This window comes from Polypterus senegalus, chromosome 6 (genome assembly GCF_016835505.1).
Source record: "Polypterus senegalus isolate Bchr_013 chromosome 6, ASM1683550v1, whole genome shotgun sequence".
Classification (NCBI taxonomy): Eukaryota; Metazoa; Chordata; class Cladistia; order Polypteriformes; family Polypteridae; genus Polypterus; species Polypterus senegalus.
Window position 1 is genome coordinate 128,707,649 of NC_053159.1, and position 24,728 is coordinate 128,732,376.

Sequence of the window (24,728 nt, forward strand, 5' to 3'; positions counted from 1 at the left end):
TTATTCTTATTAATTTAATTGGAAGGCCACCTCACAGGCCATATGAGTGTTCACACAAACATCAAGAAAATGTCTATTTGTGCTTCTGAGGCAATGTTGACAACAGCAGTGAGCTACAGTAAATGCAAAACTATTCTCCAGTGTAACTCTTCAGATAGCTAAGTTTAGACTTTACATTTAAAGTGAGACCAACAAAGACACTGTATATATGAATAAAAGATACTGCAGAAAACATATTGGTGTTTGTGAGCAGCCTCGGTACTTGGTGCTACTGCTTTCCAGAATACTTCAGCAGTACTGTGCAACCCTGACACTTCAAACATAAATGGAGGTACTCCGGCATAAAACCAAAACAGAAAATTTAATTTAATAGCCATGTTATTTGCAATCAGAATCGCCGCAACCGTCCTTCAACCAGATCCAGCCACGTGTAATACTGGCACATTATCTAAAAATAAATCCTAAAACACACAAGGAGACTAGATATCCACAGTCACCCTATCATGCCAAAGCCATAACCAATCAGATAAGACTCTGAGCACATATGTAATGCATCTTAAGTTGCATATCCGGTAATCCTGTAATTTTCAGACTCTCTGTAGCAAAGAGATGATTAATCCATCTTTCAGATCTACTTTATTCCAGTCATGGTCATAGCAGAACAGGACTGTGACTGCAACTGACACCCCAGAGAGCTGCCAGTGCATTGCATGGCCCACTTAGACATAGTAACACAATGGTGGTGGTGGTGGTGGTAGGGGGATCAGGGTTATACTTGAGCTTTGCCAATCAACATGGCAGGAAGGCAAAGGCAGCATAGGAAACCTATGGGGCAATAGTAATTGCTCAAAGCTCTGAATCCTTGCATCATGAGGTAATAAAGCTGTTTGCTGTGCCGCCTAACAATACCAATCATCACTGTCATTTATTATCATTACTACCACACAGCCGTCCAGAATGTACTTCCCACGTATTTAGTATACATTAATAACAAGGAAGACTAAGCTATTGGCAGCCTCAGAGCAAACCTTGCATGTTTATTATCGTGTTGATATGCAATTGATTAAATGAGCTGACAGCTTCATACATTACAATCTCAGGCACTATTTATGTAGATCCTCGTAGTCTGGCGCCTTTTACAACAGCAGCGGCTGTTGTCATTTTCATTATGTCCTTTTCACATTGCATGCTCATTCCTTGCTGAAGCGATTCTGAGGCTTTGCGCTACTCTTTTCTAAATGGTAATTAATCTCTTTGGCACGCCTGCGCCTGCTCCCAAGCAGATCAGTACTGGTCGGAGTTTAGTAAATATTTTGACGAGTAGTTGGAAACATTTTGCACTGGTAATGTGTGTTACTTTTAAGAACTGTATTAAGGAGTTTTATGTTTTTATTTACTGATTAGTTAAGTGTAATCTGAAGTGCAGGACAAGTATGCTAAACAATTTTTCATCAGAAGACCTTGCTTTTTTAAAAGTAAAAATCAATCTCTTCATTGATCACTTTATGCTCGAGGAGACTCACAGTATTGACGAACAGTGCAGGCTCTAAACAGTAATTGTTGGAGATGTTATAAATGGAACAGCAGAAGAAAGCTTGGTGTCCCTTGCAGGACTCATAATTAGCAGCTCACATGCCTGCCACGTCTCTGACAAAGTCTTGTTACATCCTAGTGTAACGGAGCTCAAGTGGAGTGAACCTGTTGCACGATGAGCACAAGCTGTAAAATGACCACATAATTAAATTAATTACTAATTCATGTAGCACTTTTCTAACCAACTCAAAGTGCTTTACATTGACAGATGGGAGGAACCACCACCAACGTGCAGCAATCACCCGGATGGTGCAGCGGCAGCCATGCTTGTGCTTGACCGCTCACACAACACATTAACTATTAGGTGGTGAAGCAGTGAGAGAGACAGTTAGCCAATTAGAGGCAGGAGAGGATTAAGGGGGACAGAATGGACAAGGCTGAGGTGGGTAATTCACCCGCGGTACACCCAACTCTTTGCGAGAAATGTTTAGGGATCTTTTGTGACCACAGTGAATCAGGACTTTGGTTTTACATCTTACCCGAAGGATAGTGATAGTGTCCCTGTCACTACACTGGGGCATTACAGGGTAAGCATCCCCTGCCGGACTCACCATCACTTCTTCCAGTAACAACCCAAGTTTTTCTTTAGATGGTCTCCAATGTAAGCACATGCATCACATAACATGTAGTAATGTATGTGAATCCATAATTCTATGTAAGTTTCATGGAGGTGATGGAGCAGCACCATGTTAAAGCCAGGAACCAACCCTGGACAGTTATTGGAGGGCTTGTTCAAGCAAGCGCACCAACAATCATAGATAAAGAAGCAAGTCATAAATGTCAAATGAACTAACCAAACATGTGGCCGTAAAAACAAGAAAAACGTATACAAAGCCAGGGAGAAAGTGTAGACTTCACATATAACAAACAATTGGATGTTGAATATAAAGCCGACACATTGGATTGGAGGGGTGGCACAATGGTGCAGTAGTAGCACTACAGCCTGGCAGTAAGGAGACCAGGGTTCACATCCCGGGTCCTCCCTGTGTGGAGTTTGCATGTTCACCCGGTGTCTTTGTGGGTTTCCTCTGGGTGACATGACATTGGATTGGGATTAAAGAGTTCTCCTCTACCTCAAATGATTCCTGTTACATTGATGTCTACTGGCACTCTTGTTTGATACACTTTACCAGTACATTCAGTTGAAGAGCACTAAATCAAAAGCATGCTGAAATGAGAAAAGTCTGGAAGTTGTCAAGGTTGTCTAGTATAAAAAACAGCTTCTTCTAACTTTGCAAAAAGTAAACTATTTCAGAAACCACAGTCAGGTAAAGAACAAAAGGCAGATGCACTAAAGGGAACTGTGGGATGTGAACGTTGTGTTTTTGTTCCTATTTATTGCAGTAGCAGACATTTAAGACTGCTCATCACAATGTTGTTTTGTGCAGCACACAGCTGAGTTCACTCACAATGCATCTGAATTCAGCAAATGATGCACTTTTCTAAATACTTTGATCAGATCTGCTTTAGTTCCTGAGCATAAATGTTTTAAAGACAGACTTTTCATTCTCTTGCTCTTCGTTTCTGGTCCTTTCATTATGTTGTTTGATACTTTGTATCTCATCTGGTGTATCCCAGCCTATTTTATCAGGAGGTGCATAAAATAGTCGTCCAAATATCACTGAGTTCATACTGACACAATCTTCACATAACACCCATCTATTGTGAAAACAATTGTGTCAGTTTATGAGGTCTTCTTTCCATACGATCTGTGATGCCATCAACAGTCTTTGAGGTACGGACAGAAGTGTTCCCTGGTTGAATTGTGCATTTCACAAGATGGGCCCATCCTATCTGGAGCTGGATATAGCCAATTCATTTGCAGTTTGGACATTTCACGTCCCAGTCGTCTTTCTGTTTTCTGTGCTCTTTTGATTTGGTGGTCAGTTAAGAGACTCTCGACCAGGTTGGCACCTCCATACTCCAATGTTTTAAAACAAAGCTGTTCAGAATGGTGATTGCTTCATCTCTTTTTTCATTCTGGGTTTATCAGAATAGCAGCACACTTGGGGATATTTCTGATGGTTCAGAACAAGTTCTGTTTCCACTACCTTCTTTCTTCTTTACCTCTGGCCTACTCAATCATTGAGGTACTGTATGTTCTGTCACTTTCACCTTTTCCCTTCTACTATTTTTGATTTCTCTTGCTTTCTGTCTCCGCATACAAGGCCAGTTTCTGCTGCATTTGCTGCTTTGTCTAAAGCTGAATACAAACCTTTACCATTACACTGATTTCTCCAATCTCTCTTCCTACAGGTATATTCTGGAATAATAGTTTTAAAAACATTTCACTCTCCTTTGAATATTCTGATCATAGCCATAATCAGTTTAAACACATGCATCACCTATACTTTAAACCATGAAAGCTTCATGTTATGGCACTGACTACTGACCCTTACTACCACTTCTCTCCTCTAAATGCCCATTAGACTTTCTTCCACATGTTTTGGAATTATCCTGCTGTCTCCGCTGTCCAGTCCTTCATCTTTGACTCACTTTGTTTAATCCTCTCCATTGATGTACCCGTTTCATCCCACATCGTTCTACTTCTAGACCTTTCTGCTCTTCCTCTCACTTCTATACTGCAGAGGATTTTCTCCCCTGGGCACTGTATGGGCCAAGATGGAGCCCTGGCTCCCTTTATTCAATATCACCTAATTTCTGCAAGTCAACGTTCTACAACCCGGTCCTTCTTGAACTCTTTGCATTGTGGATTAATGGGTCATGCTGCTCTAGGTCCTTCTGTCTGATGTCTCACTAGTTGGGAGCTAAGAGCCAGTGAGCAGTGACTTGGAGATCTTTAAAACCTTTCAGACATTCCTCTTAGTGTGTCAAAGGTCTCTCTTTCAACTATTTATTTTAAAATAAGTTGTAATTGTTCACTTTTTCTGACTACTGAATTTAATAAAGCATAACGGTAACAGCAGAAGATATTAAGAAAGGGAATATGATGGGAAAAGCTACTCTGTAGTCATCTGAGTAATCACATGCAGGAGATACTCACTCCAACTTCTGAGTGAATGAAGATGATAAGAATGATGTTAGCCTCTGCAGGGTTTCCTGACGGCAAAGTCAAAGATTTAATGCAGTCTTGTTGCACAGGACTGACAAGACCTGTGACAAATGCAAAATAATACAAAGCAATTTACCTGTTGCTCCAAGCGTTAGGAAACAAGCTGTGTTTATTTTATTTATTGCCAATAATGCAAACATGCCCTTTGTCCTTCTATAATACTGATTGTCTAGTTGATCAGGGACAGCTTTACAATAAATCCCAATTCCAACCCCCCAACACCAGCATTGGGCAACCAGATGCACATTGTTATTGCCATGTGTTAAATGAGCGCTTCTGCCTAGGCAACCTCCTCGTGCTGTTTTCACTGATAAGACTGAAGACTAAAAGCTCATTTGCAGCTTTTCCTTTCTTTTCTAAGTTTAGTGGAAGAGAGAAAGAATCACACTTTGCAGGCGAGAAGGGGTCAGAAAGGATTGTGTTTCTCTGATTATAGCTCATCAAAGCTGAGATACAATTTAGCAAAACAAGAAGTGTTGAAATGAACCTTTTAATGATTTGACATTAGTTTTTCACAGTTACGTGACTGTGGTTCCCATCAAAATAATATTAAAAGGATGGCATATCCATCACACAGACAGGACCCCTCACATACTGTATACTATACAAGTGCAGCCCCTGCATGCGCGAGAAGAAAACACAAAGACACTTATGGTCATCTTCTCTCGGTCACACAAACTATGAAAAGCAAATACTACTGACAAATGGAGCTGATACTAAGGGAGCACAGCAGTTAATCCTTCATTTAAAGTATTATATAACATCTTGGGAGGTGAACGCTATTCGGAGTGGCTACACTGCTGAAAACACAGAACTCTTCCTCCCCAAGCAACAGACCACAAAGCCGTGCCCCATAAATCACCAGCTTAAGCGTTAGGATCCCATTAAAGTACACCCTGACTCAATCTCTTCAATTATTTATTATGACCGCTGCTATTTTTTTACTATTTGACATGAGCTCCTTAGAGAACATCTTAATTTATTCTAGTCCATTTCTGGAATTATTACTTTTACTATTTTTGTTCTTACTAATTTATATTGCTATTTTAATGACATCATTGGAGTGCCATTTTGTATTAGGTTTTCTGCAGTGGTGCTGTTTGTTATTTTCATGGGTGTTGTCATATTGTTTTACAGCAACAACATTCAGTGCTAGCCACATTCACTCATTGCACCTCTCATTTAAAAGATGGTGGTGCACATCAACACATGTTCAAGCTTTGGATTATCAAGGAAAGGGCCTTTCATAGCTTAACACTAAAGGAGCTCAACAAATAAGTAAAAGATATCATAAGTATATATATTATATATAGTTTGGTTACCACTTTCATTTATCTTTTGACTGGGAAGTTTCTGTAACATTTTGGTTTTGCTGATAATCAAGTCCACAGCTTCTGTCTGTTTAACTCAAATTCTTTTGAACATCCCTAAAACAGTCATGATTTTTTTCTACTGTTCAAAATATTCAAGTTCATCTCAAAACAGACTCAGTAATTAAAATAAATTTTATTTTGTTTGTTTATTTTGATGATATATTACTCTTGCCTTTAATATTTTAATAATATTTCAGAGATATAAATGCATTACCATTTTGTGCAATTTGTTTCTCCATTGGCACTGCCGTTTTGTGTGTATTGTCATTATGATTTTGCTTGATTACTAGGATGTGATGCGCTTGACATGAGATCCTCATGATGACAATGACATATATAAAGCATTGGGCAAGCATCTAAACTTGGGCCCAACAGAGGAAAGATATTTGCCAAAAATTGTACACTTATACTGCAGTGGGCTGGTGCTCTGCCTGGGGTTTGTTTCTTGCCTTGCGCCCTGTGTTGGCTGGGATTGGCTCCAGCCGACCCCTGTGACCCTGTGTTAGGATATTGCGGGTTGGATAATGAATGGGTGGATGGATGGATGAACACTTATACACCAGAAAATTGACTTAATGTCAATTTTAATTACTAATTATGACACACTCCTAATAGTTGGCGACTTTAATTTTCATATAGATAATCAGTGTGATCTAAAAGTAAAAGAATTTATGAACCTCCTGGATTCTTTTGATTTGAGACAACTCATAAATCAGCCTACACATAAAGCAGGTCATACATTAGACTTAGTGATTACTAAAGGACTGAAAGTTGATATAAAACAGATCATTGATATTGGTCTATCAGACCATTTTCTTCTACTTTTTAATATAGAAATAATGATAAAAAACACTCATGAGAAGCATATTGTTAAAAACGCTTCTTTGATTCGGCAGCAGCTTTAAAACTTACAAACATTTTAAGCAATCAGTCTGTTTATAGTGCCAGCTATAATAGCGAGGACAATGTAAATAGTAAGGTGGAAAGATTTAATTCTAAAGTGAGAGCTGCTGTTGACATAGTTGCACCTGAAAAGACAGTGAAAAAATCTTCTAGCATTGGTATACCATGGAAGACCCAAAGAGTGTCTGATTTAAAGAGAACATGCCGTAGAGCTGAGCGTCAATGGAGGAAGAGTAAACTTACTATCCACCACGAAATATTAAAAGTCAAAATAACAGAATACAATAACACTGTCCGTCTTGAGAGACGCTGCTATTTCTCTAATATTATAAATAACAATGCTAGTAATCCTAGAGTCTTATTTTCAACAATTGATCGCCTACTAAACCCAGGTAGCTCAAAGGAATGCCTCCTAAGTGCTTCCAGTGAAACCTGTGAGGCTGTCGCTGTATTCTTCAATCAAAAAATTAATGATATTAGAAATAACATAGTATATCTCCCCAACACTAAGGATCCCCTAAACCCCAACATCCTGTTATAAACAAATTAAACTCTTTCACTAGGATAGATTTACCTGATTTACAAAAATAATATCTCAATTAAAACCCTCCACCTCGTCCTTGACCCGATACCAACAAGGTTTTTCAAAGAAGTATCAGGCGTGCTAATTGATAATGTTCTTGACATAGTAAATTCGTCACTAGATACTGGGGTCTTCCCAGACTGTCTTAAGACTGCTGTAGTTAAACCCCTACTTAAGAAACATAATCTTGACCCCTCGCTCTTGAAAATTTTAGACCCATCTCTAACTTGCCCTTCTTAAGTAAAGTTCTAGAGAAGGCAGTCATTATGCAGTTAAATGACCACCTAAATAAACATGCTATTCTTGATAAATTTCAGTCAGGTTTTAGAACAAATCACAGCACAGAAACTGCACTCGTTAAAGTAGTAAATGACTTGCGGGTAAATGCAGACAGAGGCCATTTATCTGTTCTCATCCTCTTAGATCTGAGTGCTGCATTTGACACCATTGATCACAACATTCTTAGAAATCGCCTTAGTCAATGGGTGGGCCTCTCTGGCAGTGTCTTAAATTGGTTTGAATCCTACCTGACAGGGAGAAAATATTTTGTTAGTTGTGGGAATTACAACTCGAAGACACATGATATCCAATATGGTGTTCCACAAGGCTCTATCCTGGGTCCGCTGTTATTCTCAATCTACATGCTTCCGTTAGGTCAGATTATCTCAGGGCACAACGTGAGCTACCACAGCTATGCTGATGACACACAGCTGTACTTATCAATAGCACCTGATGACCCGATTCTATTGATTCACTAACACAATGTCTGACTAGTATCTCAGAATGGATGAATAGTAATTTTCTCAAGTTAAATAAAGAGAAAACTGAAATTTTAGTGATCAGCAATAATGGATACAATGAGGCTATTAGAAATAAACTGGATACATTAGGATTAAAAGTCAAGACGGAGGTAAAAAGCTTAGGGGTGATTGTTGACTGTAATCTGAATTTTAAATCACATATTAATCAGATCATTAGGACAGCATTTTTCACTTAAGAAACATAAGTAAAGTTAGACCTCTTTATCACTGAAAGATGCTGAGAAATTAGTTCACGTTTGTTTTCAGTCGACTAGATTACTGTAACGCACTCCTCTCAGGACTACCCAAAAAGATATAAATCGTTTGCAACTAGTGCAGAATGCAGCTGCTAGAATCCTAACTAGGAAAAGAAAATCAGAACACATTACTCCAGTTTTGATGTCACTACACTGGTTACCTGTGTCATTCAGAATTGACTTTAAAATTCTGCTTATGGTTTATAAAGCCTTAAATAATCTAGCCCCATCTTATATATCGGAATGTCTGACACCTTATATTCCAAATCGTAACCTCAGATCCTCAAATGAGTGTCTCCTTAGAATTCCAAGAACAAAACTTAAAAGAAGTGGTGAGGCGGCCTTCTGCTGTTATGCACCTAAAATCTGGAATAGCCTGCCAATAGGAATTCGCCAGGCTGATACAGTAGAGCACTTTAAAACACTGCTGAAAACACATTACTTTAACATGGCCTTTTATAACTTCATTTTAATCGTAATTTAACTTAATCCTGATACTCTGTATGTTCAATTCATCATAACAACTATTCATGGTGGCTCTAAAATCGGTACTGACCCCTACTCTCTTTTCTGTTTCTTTTTCCGGTTTCTTTGTGGTGGTGGCCTGCGCCACCTCCACCTACTCAAAGCTTCATGATGCTCCAACAATGATGGACGGATTAAAAGGAAGAAGTCTACGTGACCATCATCATCATCAAGCCCTTCCGTGAGAACCCTAAATCCAAAGAGGACTGTTTCATTTATGTTAGGTAGAATGCCCAGAGGGGACTGGGCGGTATCATGGTCTGGAATCCCTACAGATTTTATTTTTTCTCCAGCCGTCTGGAGTTTTTGTTTTTCTGTCCCCTGGCCATTGAACCTTACTCTTATTCGATGTTAATGTTGATTTATTTTTTTATAATTATGTCTTTCATTTTTCTATTCTTTAATATGTAAAGCACTTTGAGCTACTGTTTGTATGAAAATGTGCTATATAAATAAATGTTGTTGTTGTTGTTGTTGTTGTTGTACATCACAATTACTACATTATTGAGGGGGTGGCACAATGGCACAGTGGGTAGCGCTGCTGCCTCGCATTTATGAGACCCAGGTTCGCTTCCCAGGTCCTCCCTGAGTGGAGTTTTCATGTTTTTCCAGTGTCTGTATGGGTTTCCACCGGGTAATGATTTCCTGGTAATGATTCTTGTATTGTTACATCTTTGACATCTGTTATGTCCCTGAATGGTTTGGAAAACTACTGTATCTAAGAAAAGCGGAGCACTCCTGCTATGAATGTGTTCATTTAATGCCATATCTCAATGATCTCCAAGTTAGCCTGATAAACAAATTTAAACTAAATCAAGAGTGAGCGAGACTTGGTTTCTATTTGTTTTATCTAGTGCTGCTAGGATGTGCCTTCTCTCAATAACCCTGGAATTCTGATGGGTATATTAATAAAGTTAGCTGTCTTACGCCACAGTAAAAGCAGTATTCCTTCTACTGTGTCTGTGGTTTGTTTTGCTGCCCAGTAATGAAGAATGTTTTGAATACAACAAAAAAAAGGGGAACAGTAAGAGCGGAGATTCTACTTTCACAAAAACACAACCACTCAATTGATAGGTGCATTTTTGGCTGTTATTATTATTATTGTAAGCATACTGCTTGAGAACTTCCCCCTTGAATTTCTACAGGTCTCTTAAATTTTACTGTTCTGTGTAAATCTAAAGGGATTTTAACCCCTGTTAACAGAACCAAGACGAGCAATTGCAGGAGAAGGCCTTGTGAATAAGAAACATAAAATATGCAGCAAGCAATCACTTTTGCAATTTAGTCATGCTGTAATGAAGTTTATCCTGCTCCGGCAAAAATATATCAAACAGTTTGGAAAATATGTACAAAATTATTTAAGAGCCCTGTTAAATGTTTTTGTTTGTTATATTTAGATATTGAAGTCAAATTGTGACATTGTCACATGCATGGGCATTTCACTAGCCTTGCCAGGTCCAATTTAGAGGGGACACCAGGGAAGGATGTTCTTCTTTTTCATTCCTTCTGCCTTTTCCCTTATCTGGGGGACACTGTAGTGGAGGTGTTTCTCTCTTTTTAATTGCATTTAATTTCCTGCCATTTCCTTATTAAACACTTATTTTGTCCCTAACACATCCTTCCATCTGTTTTTCTGTCTTCCTCTCTTCTTTCTCTTTCCAAGACCACCTCCAACATTCTTCATAACGCACTGTTTTCATCTGGTCTCTATAACTGTCCAGGATGCTTGAGCTTTATCTCCATATTTATCTTCTACCATATCCCTTTTAACTTTAAGCCTCCACTAATGTCAATCCATTTTATTCATCATGCACATTTTCATTTCTTGAAGTTATTTTTTTTTCCTTCTAGTTGTTCCTCAGATTTCTAAATTATACAACACTGTAGGTCTTGTTTTGTATATTTTGCTTTTATCTTAATAGCTATCCTTCTAACACAGTGTATTCTGCTACACTTTCTTTAGTTTTCCATCCTGCTTCAATTCTTTTTACAATTTACACCTCTAACCCTCTGTCCCTTTGAGTCATTTATCTGAAATACTGAAAGGAGTTCATGTCTGCTAGCTCATCTGCTCCCAGCTTCAGTTCTCCATTCTTACCCTCTCCACTATAGCTGCAGAACATTATACATATTGAGTTTTCGATTTACTTATTTTCACACCTGCCTCTCTAGAGCACCTCTCCAATTCTCTAACTCTGAGCCCAGTTCCTCCTCTGCACAACTCAAGATCATCTGCAAAAGGCACTGACCATGTTGGCTCTTCTTTCTCTTACCTGCTGATCTCATCTGATATTAGTATGATCAATGGGCTCAATGTCCTTCCCTGATGTAATCCAAATCTCACTTTGAACTCTTCTGCTTGACTACCATACTCTGTAAAGCCTGCATATTTTGGATGAATGCTATGTGCTACCTTAAGCTGCACCAACTTTCTTCTCTTGTTACTGTATCTTAGGCTTTTCAAGATCTGCATTCATAGCTATATCTTTCTGAGGAAGGATAGTGAGGTAATTAGCTTCGAGGACCTCAGTTCTGAAAATTCATTTGAGCCCACCTTTGATCTGCAAGCAACTTCACCCCATTTGGTCTCCAGAAGGAGAATCAAGATGGCGTCAATAGGGACCAGCAAGTTAAAAAGGCACAGCAGTTTAAACAATGCACAAACCAACCAAATTGTTAATATTTCTCTATTTGATTTTTGCATAAGACCACTCATCCATTAATTTCTTGAACCATGTTCCCTACCAAGTTCATTGTCGTGGTTTCTACATTTCACAGATTGCATTTACTTAGTGCTTTCAGTTTCACAGGGATTATTAAAAATAAGAAGGATTCCTTTTCAATCACAATAAATGCATAAAAACAGCAGAAAACTTTCTTATTTATATCAGGGGGAGAGAATCATATGTAATGTCTTTACTAGCAGTGCCTCTCCACATGTTTTTTTAGTCTGATTTCAAACTTATCACAGATTTCCAACTTTTTTCTTTCAACTCTATAAGATTTAAAGTCAAAATTACTGTGTCTTCATGACAGTCCCAAATGGGGTGTACGTTTTTGTATATTTCCCTCAGGTGTCTTAAGGAACAGCATAGCAAAACAGTAAGGAGAGAATGCAGCGTTTAGGTTTTCTGCTGGAATGGTAATGTGTTTCCCAAAACACGCTAAGCCTAGGCAGGGTATTCAGTCCAATAAATCACACTACTTACACCATATCACCAATTCACTGTGCCAGTGCTGCACACCCAATTATTGAATATATGCTTGTTTTTGAGTCTTGGTGTGTCAAGGGCTGGAATCAGCATTAAGATAAGACATCACCCTACTTTATGACACTGTAATCATTTTTTTTATTCAAATTTAGATCTGTGCTTTAAGAGTCACTTCCCCAGTTCATATTCTTACAATTAAAACACAGAAAACATCCAACATTAGGGTCAATAGTGGGTCAGTACTCAACAGCAAGCAGTCAGACTTCCCAAACCCATGAGGGATCTTTGGCTTATGTAGGCCCAAAATTAGGAACTGTTTTACAGCGTTACAAACAAATTCTTTTAGTTTCCCAAAAAGCTATACAATATGCAAAAAAATGCCCTTGTAAGGAAAGGAACCATACTTCATTTAGCTAGAAAGGACAAGCCTCAGAGCAGAATCTCTATAAATGAGGATATTTATTTCTATGAAAGTGAGAAGCACAGAAAGGGGCAAAAATGCAAAAAAAACAAAACAACATGGAAACTGTGAGCAAAAGGGTCCAATACACATTCCAAATAATAGTATCCACAAGACAAGAAAAGCAAAGAAATTCAAGAACCAGAGCTCCAATACTTACGCTCAACACAACTTTTATGAACTACTGAAGGATTTGCTCTCAGCTTTGTTATATAAAGGCTGAGGGAGGTCCTTCAGCGGTGATGTCAGTGTGGCCACGCCTCTTGGGGGGTTCCACCCACAAAGTAAGAGGAACATAGAAGATCAACTAATTACATACAGTAAATAATAAACAACTTTAAAGGGACAGTACATAATAAATAAACCCAGCAGAAATAACATAGAAACATAAAATAATGATTCAAACCAACAAAAAAACAAAATAAATACAAAATAGGGAATGAACCACAGTGTAATATAACCTCCTCTATTTGATTTGTGCAAAATTAAACATTCTGAGCACAGAAATAAAGAAATAAACGGTGAGGACCACAATTGCACAAATGAATAAGCAAAACTCTTCTATGCCACTGCACTTTACTATACAGAATCTGACAGTGTCTCCCTCACCAAAAAATGATGTTCTTTCCATCTGTTCTGGTTTGCCATACTTCATTCCTACCAGTAGGTTTTCACCCCACCTCACATCCTGGCTCTGGGATGCCCAACTTGCAAGTGCTCTATTAAGTCAATAATTGTTGTGCGCAATATTTGCTCAGTTAGTCAGTCAGTCAGTCATTTTGTAACCTGCTTAGTCCTGAACAGGGTCATGGGGGTGCGCTGGAGCCAATCTGAGCTAACACAGGGTGCAAGGCATGAACAAACCATGGAGAGGATGCCAGTCCATTACAGTGCACAATAGTCATTTGTACTATATATTGCTTTGAATAAAAACATTGGCTAAATATAATGATATGAACAGTATATGCAAAGACTGTGGGTAACAGGTGAAATATTGGATCTCATCCTCCAATCACAAATTTCCTCAGGTCATACAAATCTCCTTCTGGGACAGTGAAGTCTACCTCACCTAACTTTTACAGAGAATGCCAGAATTATTAGTATAGGATGTCCTAGTGGATTACAGTTATCTCCAATCAGCTCTGGGTATGTTGCATCCATCTTCTCTCTATCACTGAAAACCCTAAATTGCAAGTAGCATGATCTCATTATTATTTTATTGGAATGCATAATGCCATGGTTGTCTTGTCAGGACCTCAGCTATTTCTGTTTATCCAGTGTTAATTTTAAAAACGTTTTGCAGGACACCCATCCTTCCATCTACATTTCCAACCCAAAATAGTGATGCCTAATTGGCGACAGCAGCATACTGCCATCCTCTTATCCACACAACAGCAGAATGAGGTTCTTGTCTTACAAGGGTGGGTGCTTCCACATGAACCCACTAACAGGTTGTTTGTTGGCCTAGTGTCCACTAAAATACATATAAATATACTTAAACAATGTGCTGTATGTGTGTATATAAACAGTACAAACATATGTGCATCCATGGCTTGCACATAATGCTCATGTAATACACATGCTTTACAGTGCATGACACATATGGCATAAAAGTATACTATACATGTATACCTCTATATATAACAAATGTACATCAATATACAGTATATGGACAAAAATAAGTATATACATACCTACATACATACTGTACAATACTTCCTACAAACATAGTAGGAAATGCAGTATATATTGAATAAATACTATCCAGTACATGCATTCTATATAGTACTAGCATTCCTAGATACATAAGTGCATATATACTGTAGATTGCATGCAATGCTTATAATTATTAAAAATGTATACAGTAAATGGTGCATATATACTCTATCTGCTTATATATACTGTACATATATATGTGAATATATGTGTGGATATTTTCTATAAAGACATGTAATCTTATATATACACATGCTGAAGAGTACACACTAGCTATGTACAAATATATGCTGCACGGAGATACTGTAGTACAGTACAAGTATACCTACATACAGTATATAGACATTATTTTCTAAATACATGCATTCTTTCCTAAATGTATATACCTGTATGCAGTACATAACTAAATACTCTAAAAATATTACATTTATACGTATACAATTAGTTTATATTATTTGACTGGCAGCCTCACTATCCCAAACCCATGAACACCACCATAACAACAGGATTAAGAGCCATTATCTGGATTTATCCTAGTTTACTGGATGCTGCCCCCAAAACTGGAGTACAGTACTAGCATATATTTTTACAGCTTAACACACTAGCCTAGTCAGACATCCTTCCAGACAGAGACCACATTCTGATGAATGAAGAAGACTTTGAATTCCTGCTATGTACAGAGATATCCGAGTGAGGTGTCTGAGACAGGAAGGCCGCCCTTTGGTAACACGTATCACTTCTTATCCAAAAGCGAAGTGTGTGAAGAGAGTGCTCAGCACATGCCGGCTCACTATTTACCACCCTCCCCCTGTCCCTCTCCTGTTTGTTTAATTATAAAAATAAAATGCTTTGTTCATTGAGCACAACAACTTTTTCTCACACACATTTGTGGTATTGTACATACACAGAGACAGAAACACATAGTGTGAGATTCTTCTCAGGTGTTTTTTTTTCTAAGCGAAGAGAGAAATTCAAGTTTTCTAATAGCTGCCTGTCATCAGCTCAATACTCCAAACAAACATCTGAACAGATTTGCTTTCTTTGGCCTCCCTGAAGTCAGCACGTTACACTTGACACGGTTGCTCTGTTCACCTCCAGAATAAATGTACTGTAAACACTAAAAGAGATTAAAGACCACACATACTGCAAAACATGCAATTGTAAATGTGCTAATGGAATGAGATGAGCGATCTCCGGTAAGTCACTTCTCTCATGTTGCTGCCACTGTTTACATTCTGCAGGCAAACAGCTGCTAGAGAAAAACTACACTGCAGGTAGCTCAGCGTGCGGTGTGTTTCAAAGCTGCATACACGTCTCACTGAGCTCTTTCACAGAGATGACCGCGCCACTCTGTTCACCTCTGCTCCTGTCCCATTCTGTCCCAGCCACGGAACTCCTTCCATTAAGCCTTGTCTATCTGATGCACAAAGCCTGAGGGCAAGAAAACAAAAGAGCGTAGCAGGTTCCGCAGAAAAGCATTGCACAAAGCTCTCTGTTCTCTGAGCTTCTAAGGATTTTTAAGCCCTATCATGGCAGTTTTCACAGAAGCCTTACAGCTCAAATGACCAGGTGCTAAGACTTGACCTTAGGAGATACGGTGCCAATACCTTCAAGACATCTCTCATCGACTCAGTGGTGTGGACAGAATGAGTCATTCTCAGCAGCAAAAACCTTACTGGATAACTCGTTGAATCCACACTTTTGCTAGGATTCTTTTACACTCCAAACAACCATTTAACTCCAGTGTCCATCCCATTGGGAACACAGCAACAAGTCAGCCCAAGCGCAACAGGAAAGTTTAAAAGAAAAGTTTGAGGCGACTGGGCTCTGTGGACCAAGTCGAGCATAGCATGAAAGCGAGTGAGTTACCGCTCTTTCTGCCTCCGAGATTTGTGGAGCAATCCAATAAGAATGACAGCCGCCCGAATCCCTGCCTTCTTGGAATGCCAGCGGCTCCCTGGCTCTGACATGATGCCTCCACGCTTGCAGCCACTAGCCAAGTAAGGGTCTGCACTCCCTGGCAGCGTGCATGTCTGTGCCGCCACCTCTTGCTGCTTTACCACGCCTGCTCCAGTCTGATAGGCAGGGCTGCTGCTTGCATAAAGTGACTGCTCACCACCCCCCTCTTCCCCCCATCTCTCTCTCTCACTCTCTCTCTCTCTTTCTCTTTTCATTGACATTTAAAACAGACTCACATTGAGCTCAGGCAAAGTCAGTACAGCTGATATACCATAGGTGACACAATTCATGCAGTGGGACATGCTTGCTGGCAGAAAACAGCTCGGCCAGCTGTTAGGAGTTAGAACACCTCCAAGAAACAGATCTGTGAGTAAGCAGGCATAGCAGGGAGGAGAATGGTGTTGATTTGCATACTCATGTAGTACATACAGGCTTAACTCATCAGACGCCCTGAACATGAAGATAAAATATCTCACAGCATTTTAAGCAATCAGCTCAGTTATGAATTTTATACACAGTAGCCCAGTATAGCAGACTGGATCAGAGTGCCCAGACCTCACTAGTGAATCAGAATACTCCTCAGCACATACTGTACATATACAGTCTTGATAAAACCAAAAATAAGAAGCTGGTTTAAACTAGAAGGAGTAATGGCACATAATCCAGAATCATTTATTATGGTTGGACAAGCACAGATTTGAGATTTAATGTATATTAATGCATATAAATGTAAAGAACTGAATCAGATATGAAAACACAATGGGACGATGGAAACTTCAAAATATAACATATGAGAAGACCGTAGGAGTCATAGTGGACTCATCACTATTCACATCCAGACAGTGTACAGAAGTGATCAAAAAGGCTAATAGGATGTTAGGTTATACATCACTATGTGTGGAGCACAAGTCAAGGGAGGTTCTGCTTATAAAATGGACTAGTGAGGCCTCGGCCGGAGAACTGTGTGCAGTTTTGGTCCTCAAATTACAAAAAAGACATAGCAGTACTAAAGAGAGTGCAGAGAAGAGCGACTAGGCTGATACTGCAACTGACAGGTATGAGCTATGAGGAGAGACGAAAGGAGCTGAACCTTTCAAGCTAACAGAGATTAAGAGGTGACATGATCAAAGTGTTCAAAATTATGGAACAAATTAGTTTGGAGGATCCATGCTGTTATTTTAAATAAGTTCGTTAACAAGAATACAGACCACTAATGGAAACTGGCAAAGGGCAGATTTTGCAAAAAATGTAAATAGTTTTACTTCATGCAGAGAACTAGTGGCACATGGAATAAGCAACTACTGTAGTAGACAGTAGGACTATAGGGACTGTAAAAAGAATCTTGATGCACGTTTTTACATATTATATGAATGGAATTGACAAGGTTTGTTGGAGTGAATGGCCAGTTCTCTTCAAAATCATTCTAATGTTCTAAATAGCAGGAAGACTTGGCAAAAGTGATCAGGTCTTTTCTCATGGCATACTTCTTTAGCAGATTTTGAATGCTCTGTTATCATGTGTATACCCAGGAGTCATAAGATACAGGTCCACAGTGACTCTATTAACACTAACCCAGTTGGGTGTCAACGTTTATAAGGGCATGTTGACAACTGAGTCAGCCTTGGGATATTCAATGCAGACTTGGTCAAAGGAGGGTCATCACAAGTCAAACCCTCTACTTCACATGCTGATCCTGAGGAGAACAGGATCGACAGCAGCAATGGCTCAGATAATTTATGAAATTACATCTTTCAGAAGGTCATAGCAAATACACCAATTTCCAGAAGTAAGAAAGCATACTTTGGCCTTTGTCTTGTGTACGAAAATGAAAACATTCCTTATATAAATGATGTTAATATGATTGGGCATATTAAGACATTAAGATAACGTTTAATTGTACAGGTATCTCATTCAGTCTGGAGTTCTGTTTCCTACTCTTTTGTAATTTGCTTTGCACTATATGATCTGCTACTTGTATTATCGGTTAAAAAAGCTAATTCTAAAAAAAATTATATATATATATATATATATATATATATACAAATATATATATATATATAGAGAGAGAGACAGAGAGAGAGAGAGAGGTGGCACAATGGCACTGTGGGTAGCACACCTTGCAATTAGGAGACCTGGGTCCTCCCTACGTTAGTTTGCATGTTCTCCCCGTGTCTGCGTGGGTTTCCTCCAGGTACTCCGGTTTCCTCCCACAGGCCAAAGACATGCAATCCCATGGTCTGGCGCCCTGCCTGGGGTTTGTTTCCTGCTTTGCGCCCTGTGTTGGCTGGGATTGGTTTCAGCAGACCCCCATGACCCTGTAGTTAGGATATAGCAGGTTGGATTAAGGATGGATGGATATATATATATATATTTACATATATATTGTGACGGGTGGCCAGGGCTCATGCCCAGCCGGGACGCCCCTGCAGCATATGTTCCAGGGGAGCCAGCATGGGAAACCCAGTATCTCCCACTGAACGCTAGATGGCAGCCTCCCTGGGTTGCAGCAGGAGGAGGAGGACAAAGCTTGGAGGAGGAGTGGCGGTGGAAGAGAAAGAGGAAAGGAAAGTGTGTGGTGTGTTTTTGGTGGTGCTTATTTCACACTTGGGACTCTGTTGTGCTTGTGGGGATTACGGGGAAGACGTGCCCCAGAGGTGAAGAAAAATAAAAGTCTTTTTATTTTATACGTGCCTCCGGTGGGAATCTGTGTCGGGTTGGGTGCTTATATATATATATATATATATATATATATATACAGTATATATATATATATATATATATATATATATATATATATATATATATATATATATAAAAATGCAAAGTTGACTGACTCACTCACTCATCAACAGAAAGATTATGTCCCATTTACTTAAAATCTGCAATTTGCCGATATGGTACATCTCGGGCTCTAAGTATCCGCTAAGAAAGGACATTTTGGTATAATATTTAGAGGTAAAAAAAGAAAGAAATGCAATACAAAAACTAAATACTCCAAAACCTCAAAAATGCCTTGATGGTTTTAATTGAAATTTGGTGAGGTTCTTAAAAAAACAAAACAAAATTAGCCGACATGTGGTTTTTTAATCTGTTGATATTTGTTGTTAATAATGCTCCAGCAAGTGAGACATTCTAACACACTTCGTCTCCATTTCTGCCATAGTGCCGACGGTGATTACACTAAGAAATGGGGCGTGCCTGTTTATGCAAACGATGTGTAAAACGAATGTGTAAAAAAAGTGAAGGAGCAAAGTTCAGCGAAGCTCGAAGAAGACATGTTTAGCAAGTGCTTGTCAGGTGCTGTGGCTGTGAGCTTAGTCAATTTCATGAAGCTGATCCAGTAAGAAAGGTATTTAATATATATTACCCCCTTTCTGCCGCCCATTCATCTTATCTGCAACCTTGTGCACATGCAGAAGAGGGAACTACAATTCCCATCTGACAGTGTGCTGCTCCAGGCAAATTCATCAGTGTTCACAAATTTTAAATAAGAGTATTGATAAAGTGCCATGTCATCAAAGGTAGCAACTGTTGTGTTTTTTTTTTTTTTCTTCAACCGCTTTGGGGTAACAATGTCATTGTCTTTCTGTATTTCAGTGTTTGGAGCCAAGCCACGATTAACTAGAACAAAGCGTGATTGTTTCTATAGCTAATGGAGATGCTGTTTTTCAGAATGTAATAAGAAGGTAAAAGAATAGTCCTTTAGAATGAGCAAAAGTAATTACTAACTTTTGTTTTTATTTTTGTTGGTAGACATTTATTCAAACCCACTATATAAGAGGCAGTGTTAATTTAAGCTTTGATGCTAATGGAGAAATGAGACTTTTTGCTATGCTTATCTTTGAATAAATCAACTGTAAATCAACTTTGTAACACTGCTGAATTCTGCTTTAATACGGAGCTCTGCTGTAATCTCTTTTACATCAGCACCACCAAGGACTGTAAGTAGCATGTCCAACAGTAAGCAGCACTACAGCCTCATGGCTACACAGATCAGGCCATGCGTAGCTCTGTTATTCATGTGGGCTGTCTCCATTGTGTTCTAGTTTCGTACAACATCCCAAAGATCTAGGCACTAAACCTAATGGGATTAAATAAAAATCTAATAAAATAAAACTCAGTTTAGTTAACACCCATTTATAAAACATATTTAAAAAGTGTTTGGACAATAGATCAATTGATAATTTTGAAAAAATATTTTTCCACTGAAGATTATAAAACGCAATGTCAGTGTAAAAATACATGTATTGAAGTGTTTAAAATAGTGTTCAAAAAGAATTTCATGCAAATAAATGTAAACAAAAAGCTAAGAAAAAATAGAAACTATTTACAATTACATTTATTGTATTTTTACCCTTAAGAAGCAGAACATTCACCAATCTATCACGAGGAGAAGGAAATTATTTCATATTTAAATGTTATAACTGCTAAAAGCTTTTTTACTGAAATATGATTAACATTTATGTTAAATAATATGATACTGAATATGAATAGTTTTTACTTTTGCATTCATATTTTTTTAGATTATTTATTTTTTAACTTTAAGCAATATATTGCAATAATGTTTTAATAAAATTTGTTTTGAGATAGGTGCCCAAATGTTTTTTCGGGATTCTCCAACACTTCTAGGCTAAGCTCATGCTCTCCATGACTGGAACATCAGATCAATGTGTGCAGTAAACAGACAGATGGGTGAACACTCCAATCGCCTCCCCCATTCCAAAGATGTGATTGGATTAACTGATGATGCTAAATTGGCCTGAGTAAGTTTGTGGGTGTGGGGTGCATAAGAGTGCATCAAGATGGAATGGCAACCCATCCAGGTTTACTTCTGACTTGCACTTGATATTATTGGGATATGCGTCATCTTGGTATATTTCTGTTGTGGATAACGGGTGTTCAGAAAATGGCCAGACAGAGACATATATGTATATACTAGGGGGCTCTGCCCCCTGCTCGCTTCGCTCGGCAACCCCCGTGCGTGCCCTACACGCTAGTCATTTCCCAGATCTGCTGCTTGTGACGAATCGTGCTTGCTTTTGGATAAACACGAATATCAACTCTGTCTTGTCTTTTGAAACTATTATTGCTGACAATTCGTCACATGTTGGTTTATTATATATGCGAGCGTGATCTTTCGGATTCATATAGTTTTTCAGATAAATTCAGATAAATTTTGTGTAAAGTACGGTACTTTTGGACGTATGGATTTGTATCCATTATTGGTTGTAGAAATTCCAATACGTTCGATAGTTTAACTCTTTTGATTCTATGTTGCAGCGCTTCTCTGTGATGATAAATATAAACCTGACCAAATTGTGGTTTCTTTGAAATTAAACTTGTAGTTCCGTTATTTCATTGAGTAATAATTTCCATTTGATAGCACTAATGCGATCTTTACTCTGTCAATGTTTTTGAACCTCTTTACGACATTCTACTTTGTCTTCTACTCTTTGTCTTTTCTTCTTCTGCTGGTTGTCTTTTATTTCCACCCCCGCTTGTACCTGTTAGGTTTTCAATTCATCTCTTGGCACAAAGTCTCATCTTGCGGGACTTGAAATTATCTCTCAGAAAATGTCTTGCCTCGTCACTCTGAAAAAGTCTTGTCTCGTCCCAAGATTTTTTTATATAATACAGAGACATATACTGTATGTGTATATTTATAAATCCTCACATCTTGCAAATACACCTACAAACATTTCCATTCTACACACCAGCTACAGGCTTTTGTAAATAGTAACATGGAATCACAAATATTATAGTGTCATCATTTGATAGTTTTGACTCTGGACTATACACACATAATCTGTGAAGATCTGACATTTTAACATATTAATATTTTATCTTTCCTTATGGTCACCAATACAACTGAAACATACATAAATTGTGGAATATACTGAATGTGTTGAGCCATATACCAGTATGGTGGGAGACTGGCTCTCCACTCCCCAGTTTACCTTCTACAATTCTGCTTCAAAAACATTCAGCTCCATCTCCCATCTCCTAGTTTTTTATTTTGTGATCCTACTATAAGGTAAAAATTTAAATCTGAGTAACTCTATCTAATAAAATAACCAAGTGTTTGACAGTTGTTTGTGTTGTGCCTCAATCTGAAATTAAAGCTGGCTTTTGTTTCAAGAAAGCATATACAAAAGAGTAGTTGAGAAATCCAACCAATGCTCCTCAAATTTAATGAATATCTGCCTAGGTATTTTTGTGTGAAGCTGTACCAAATACACAATTCAAATTTTATTTATATGCTTCAGTTGCATTAGATATTGTGTTCTGTTTTAACTATATACTATTTGCATAAGTGTTCTGCCCTCCAAGATTCTCACCCTTTACATTGTCTACCACCCAGTATACACAGGAGTGTAGGATTTCCAGCATAGGCCTTTTTGAAAGAAAAACTTATTAAAATTATAATTTGATAATTGCCAAAAAGTAAGTAATCACACTTTTCACCAACATCACTATATACATACTTCACAAAGGCTACAGCACCTCCTGCTTGTTGACTGGCCCACTCTACGTTTCTGTAGAACTCGCTGAGCAAAGCCTTTACTGTGCTGCCTGACATCATTTTTAGCTTCTGCAGGTCAGCCAGATCTACCAGTTCTGGAAATGTGTAAATGTCTTTGTTAATATACAAGACACAGTAAGGGAGCATGGTTGGGACTGGGGCTGGGATTTCAAGCTGAAAGTGGAGCTACAAGAGTGAAGGAGGGCCATAACATTAGAGGCCTGGCTGGAACAATGCTCATGATCATGATGCTAGCAAAGAAAGAAGATTACCATCCGGGGACAGCAGACATGGCTTTCTTTGATTTTCTAGGGTTACTGAAATAGGAGACTTACATTTTGAATTGTTGGGTAATTTAAAGTAGTCTCCCATACTGTACTGTTTGTACATCCTTGCTACATGTTAGGCAGACTACCTGGGCCCTTAGAAAGAGAGCTGGAATTTGAAGCTGCAGGAACATCAGAGGCCAGAAGAGGTATTTTAGGTGGCTAGCTTAACAGGTTATAGAGGGTAACCCTGACCTCAGAATGGTCATGGTTATTGCTGAAGCTTTACTAGTCTAACGCTTAATGGCTCCTGATATTTATGCTATTACTGGTTTACAACCCTTTGATACAAAACATACAGTCTACAACAAAAGTTACGGAGGAACATCTACACACTTCCTAACTTTACATAGTCCTGATCTGGGTCAAGACAGTGTGCTGCAAAAAATGCCAGAATGCCCAAGCACTGCCAATAGTTCTCTTCCTGGCATTGCCTGAGATGTTTCATCTCACCAGTGTATTCTCGGTCTCCAAGCTCTAGGTTGTGACTACAAGGTGTTGTACATAAACTCCGCATCCAAATGAAGAGCTTGACAATCCAGAAAGACTGGCACACTCTGCTGCTGCTGCTCCTCATCAAGGAGAGCCAGATCGGGTGGTGAAGGCACAACTCCAAAAGAACATAATTCTGCTGAAAGTGACCATGAGTTGGCTTGATTTTACTCTTTAGCTCATTGTCTCATTCACTAAATATTTTCAACTACCTCACCATTTTGAAACTAATGTTAATGCTGTTAAAAATAAACATATGTGTAATGTGCCTTTTAATGCTTTTAATGATTATGTTCGTTACTCTTGGTAATGATGTTGTTTGCTAGTTTTGAAATTAATTTCCTGCTGCTCACTATAGCTGAAAGGAAAACATTTCTAATATATTTACATGGGTTGCAATTGATTTTCTATGTAATTAATTAATGTTTATTTTTCATTTTTTAAATTATTTATTATTATTATTTTCAGTAACATTACATCCATTTTCTATGTTTGTTATTCTATATCTGCCGCCATTTTATTTGGTTTCTGCATCAGCCATGCTATGCTGGTGCATGGTACTAAGGCATATGATGAAATCACACGTGACCAGAGACATCCTGGTATCCATGATATATATGTAAGAGACGGTGTCTGAACTTTAAAGACAACTGAAAAGACGTTGCCTCAAATAATAATTACTTCAGGGAAAAATTTCTGGTTTCAGTCAAAGACTTCATTCTGACTCTGCTTTTGCTTTGCTCTTCAAACATTGACAACTGATCTCTGTTAGCAGCATCTGAGGCCATCCTTTAGGATCATCTACTATCTATGCAATATCAATGTCGGTCACTCAGTGCCCAGTCTAAAAAAGTGTGCACTAGTGTAAGCCGTCCTAATTTGGGCCGATCATAAGAAATAAAGTACATAATAAACAAGAATAGTTGTGTCAAA

General features: G+C 38.5%; 1 protein-coding gene across 9 annotated transcripts in view; it reads right to left on the minus strand.

Moving 5' to 3' along the window:
* LOC120531595 (rap1 GTPase-activating protein 2-like) overlaps positions 1-24,728 on the minus strand; it is a 443,280-nt gene that overhangs the window by 185,907 nt on the left and 232,645 nt on the right. Inside the window, exon 1 of one of the 9 annotated variants that reach the window (XM_039757150.1) lies at positions 16,365-16,480. The exons of the other annotated variants lie outside the window; for them this stretch is intronic. Within the exon in view, the coding sequence (XP_039613084.1) occupies positions 16,365-16,465 (101 nt within the window). The 5' untranslated portion in view covers positions 16,466-16,480. Of the gene's footprint in view, positions 1-16,364; positions 16,481-24,728 lie in introns of those variants that run through there. 9 annotated transcript variants of the gene reach the window in all.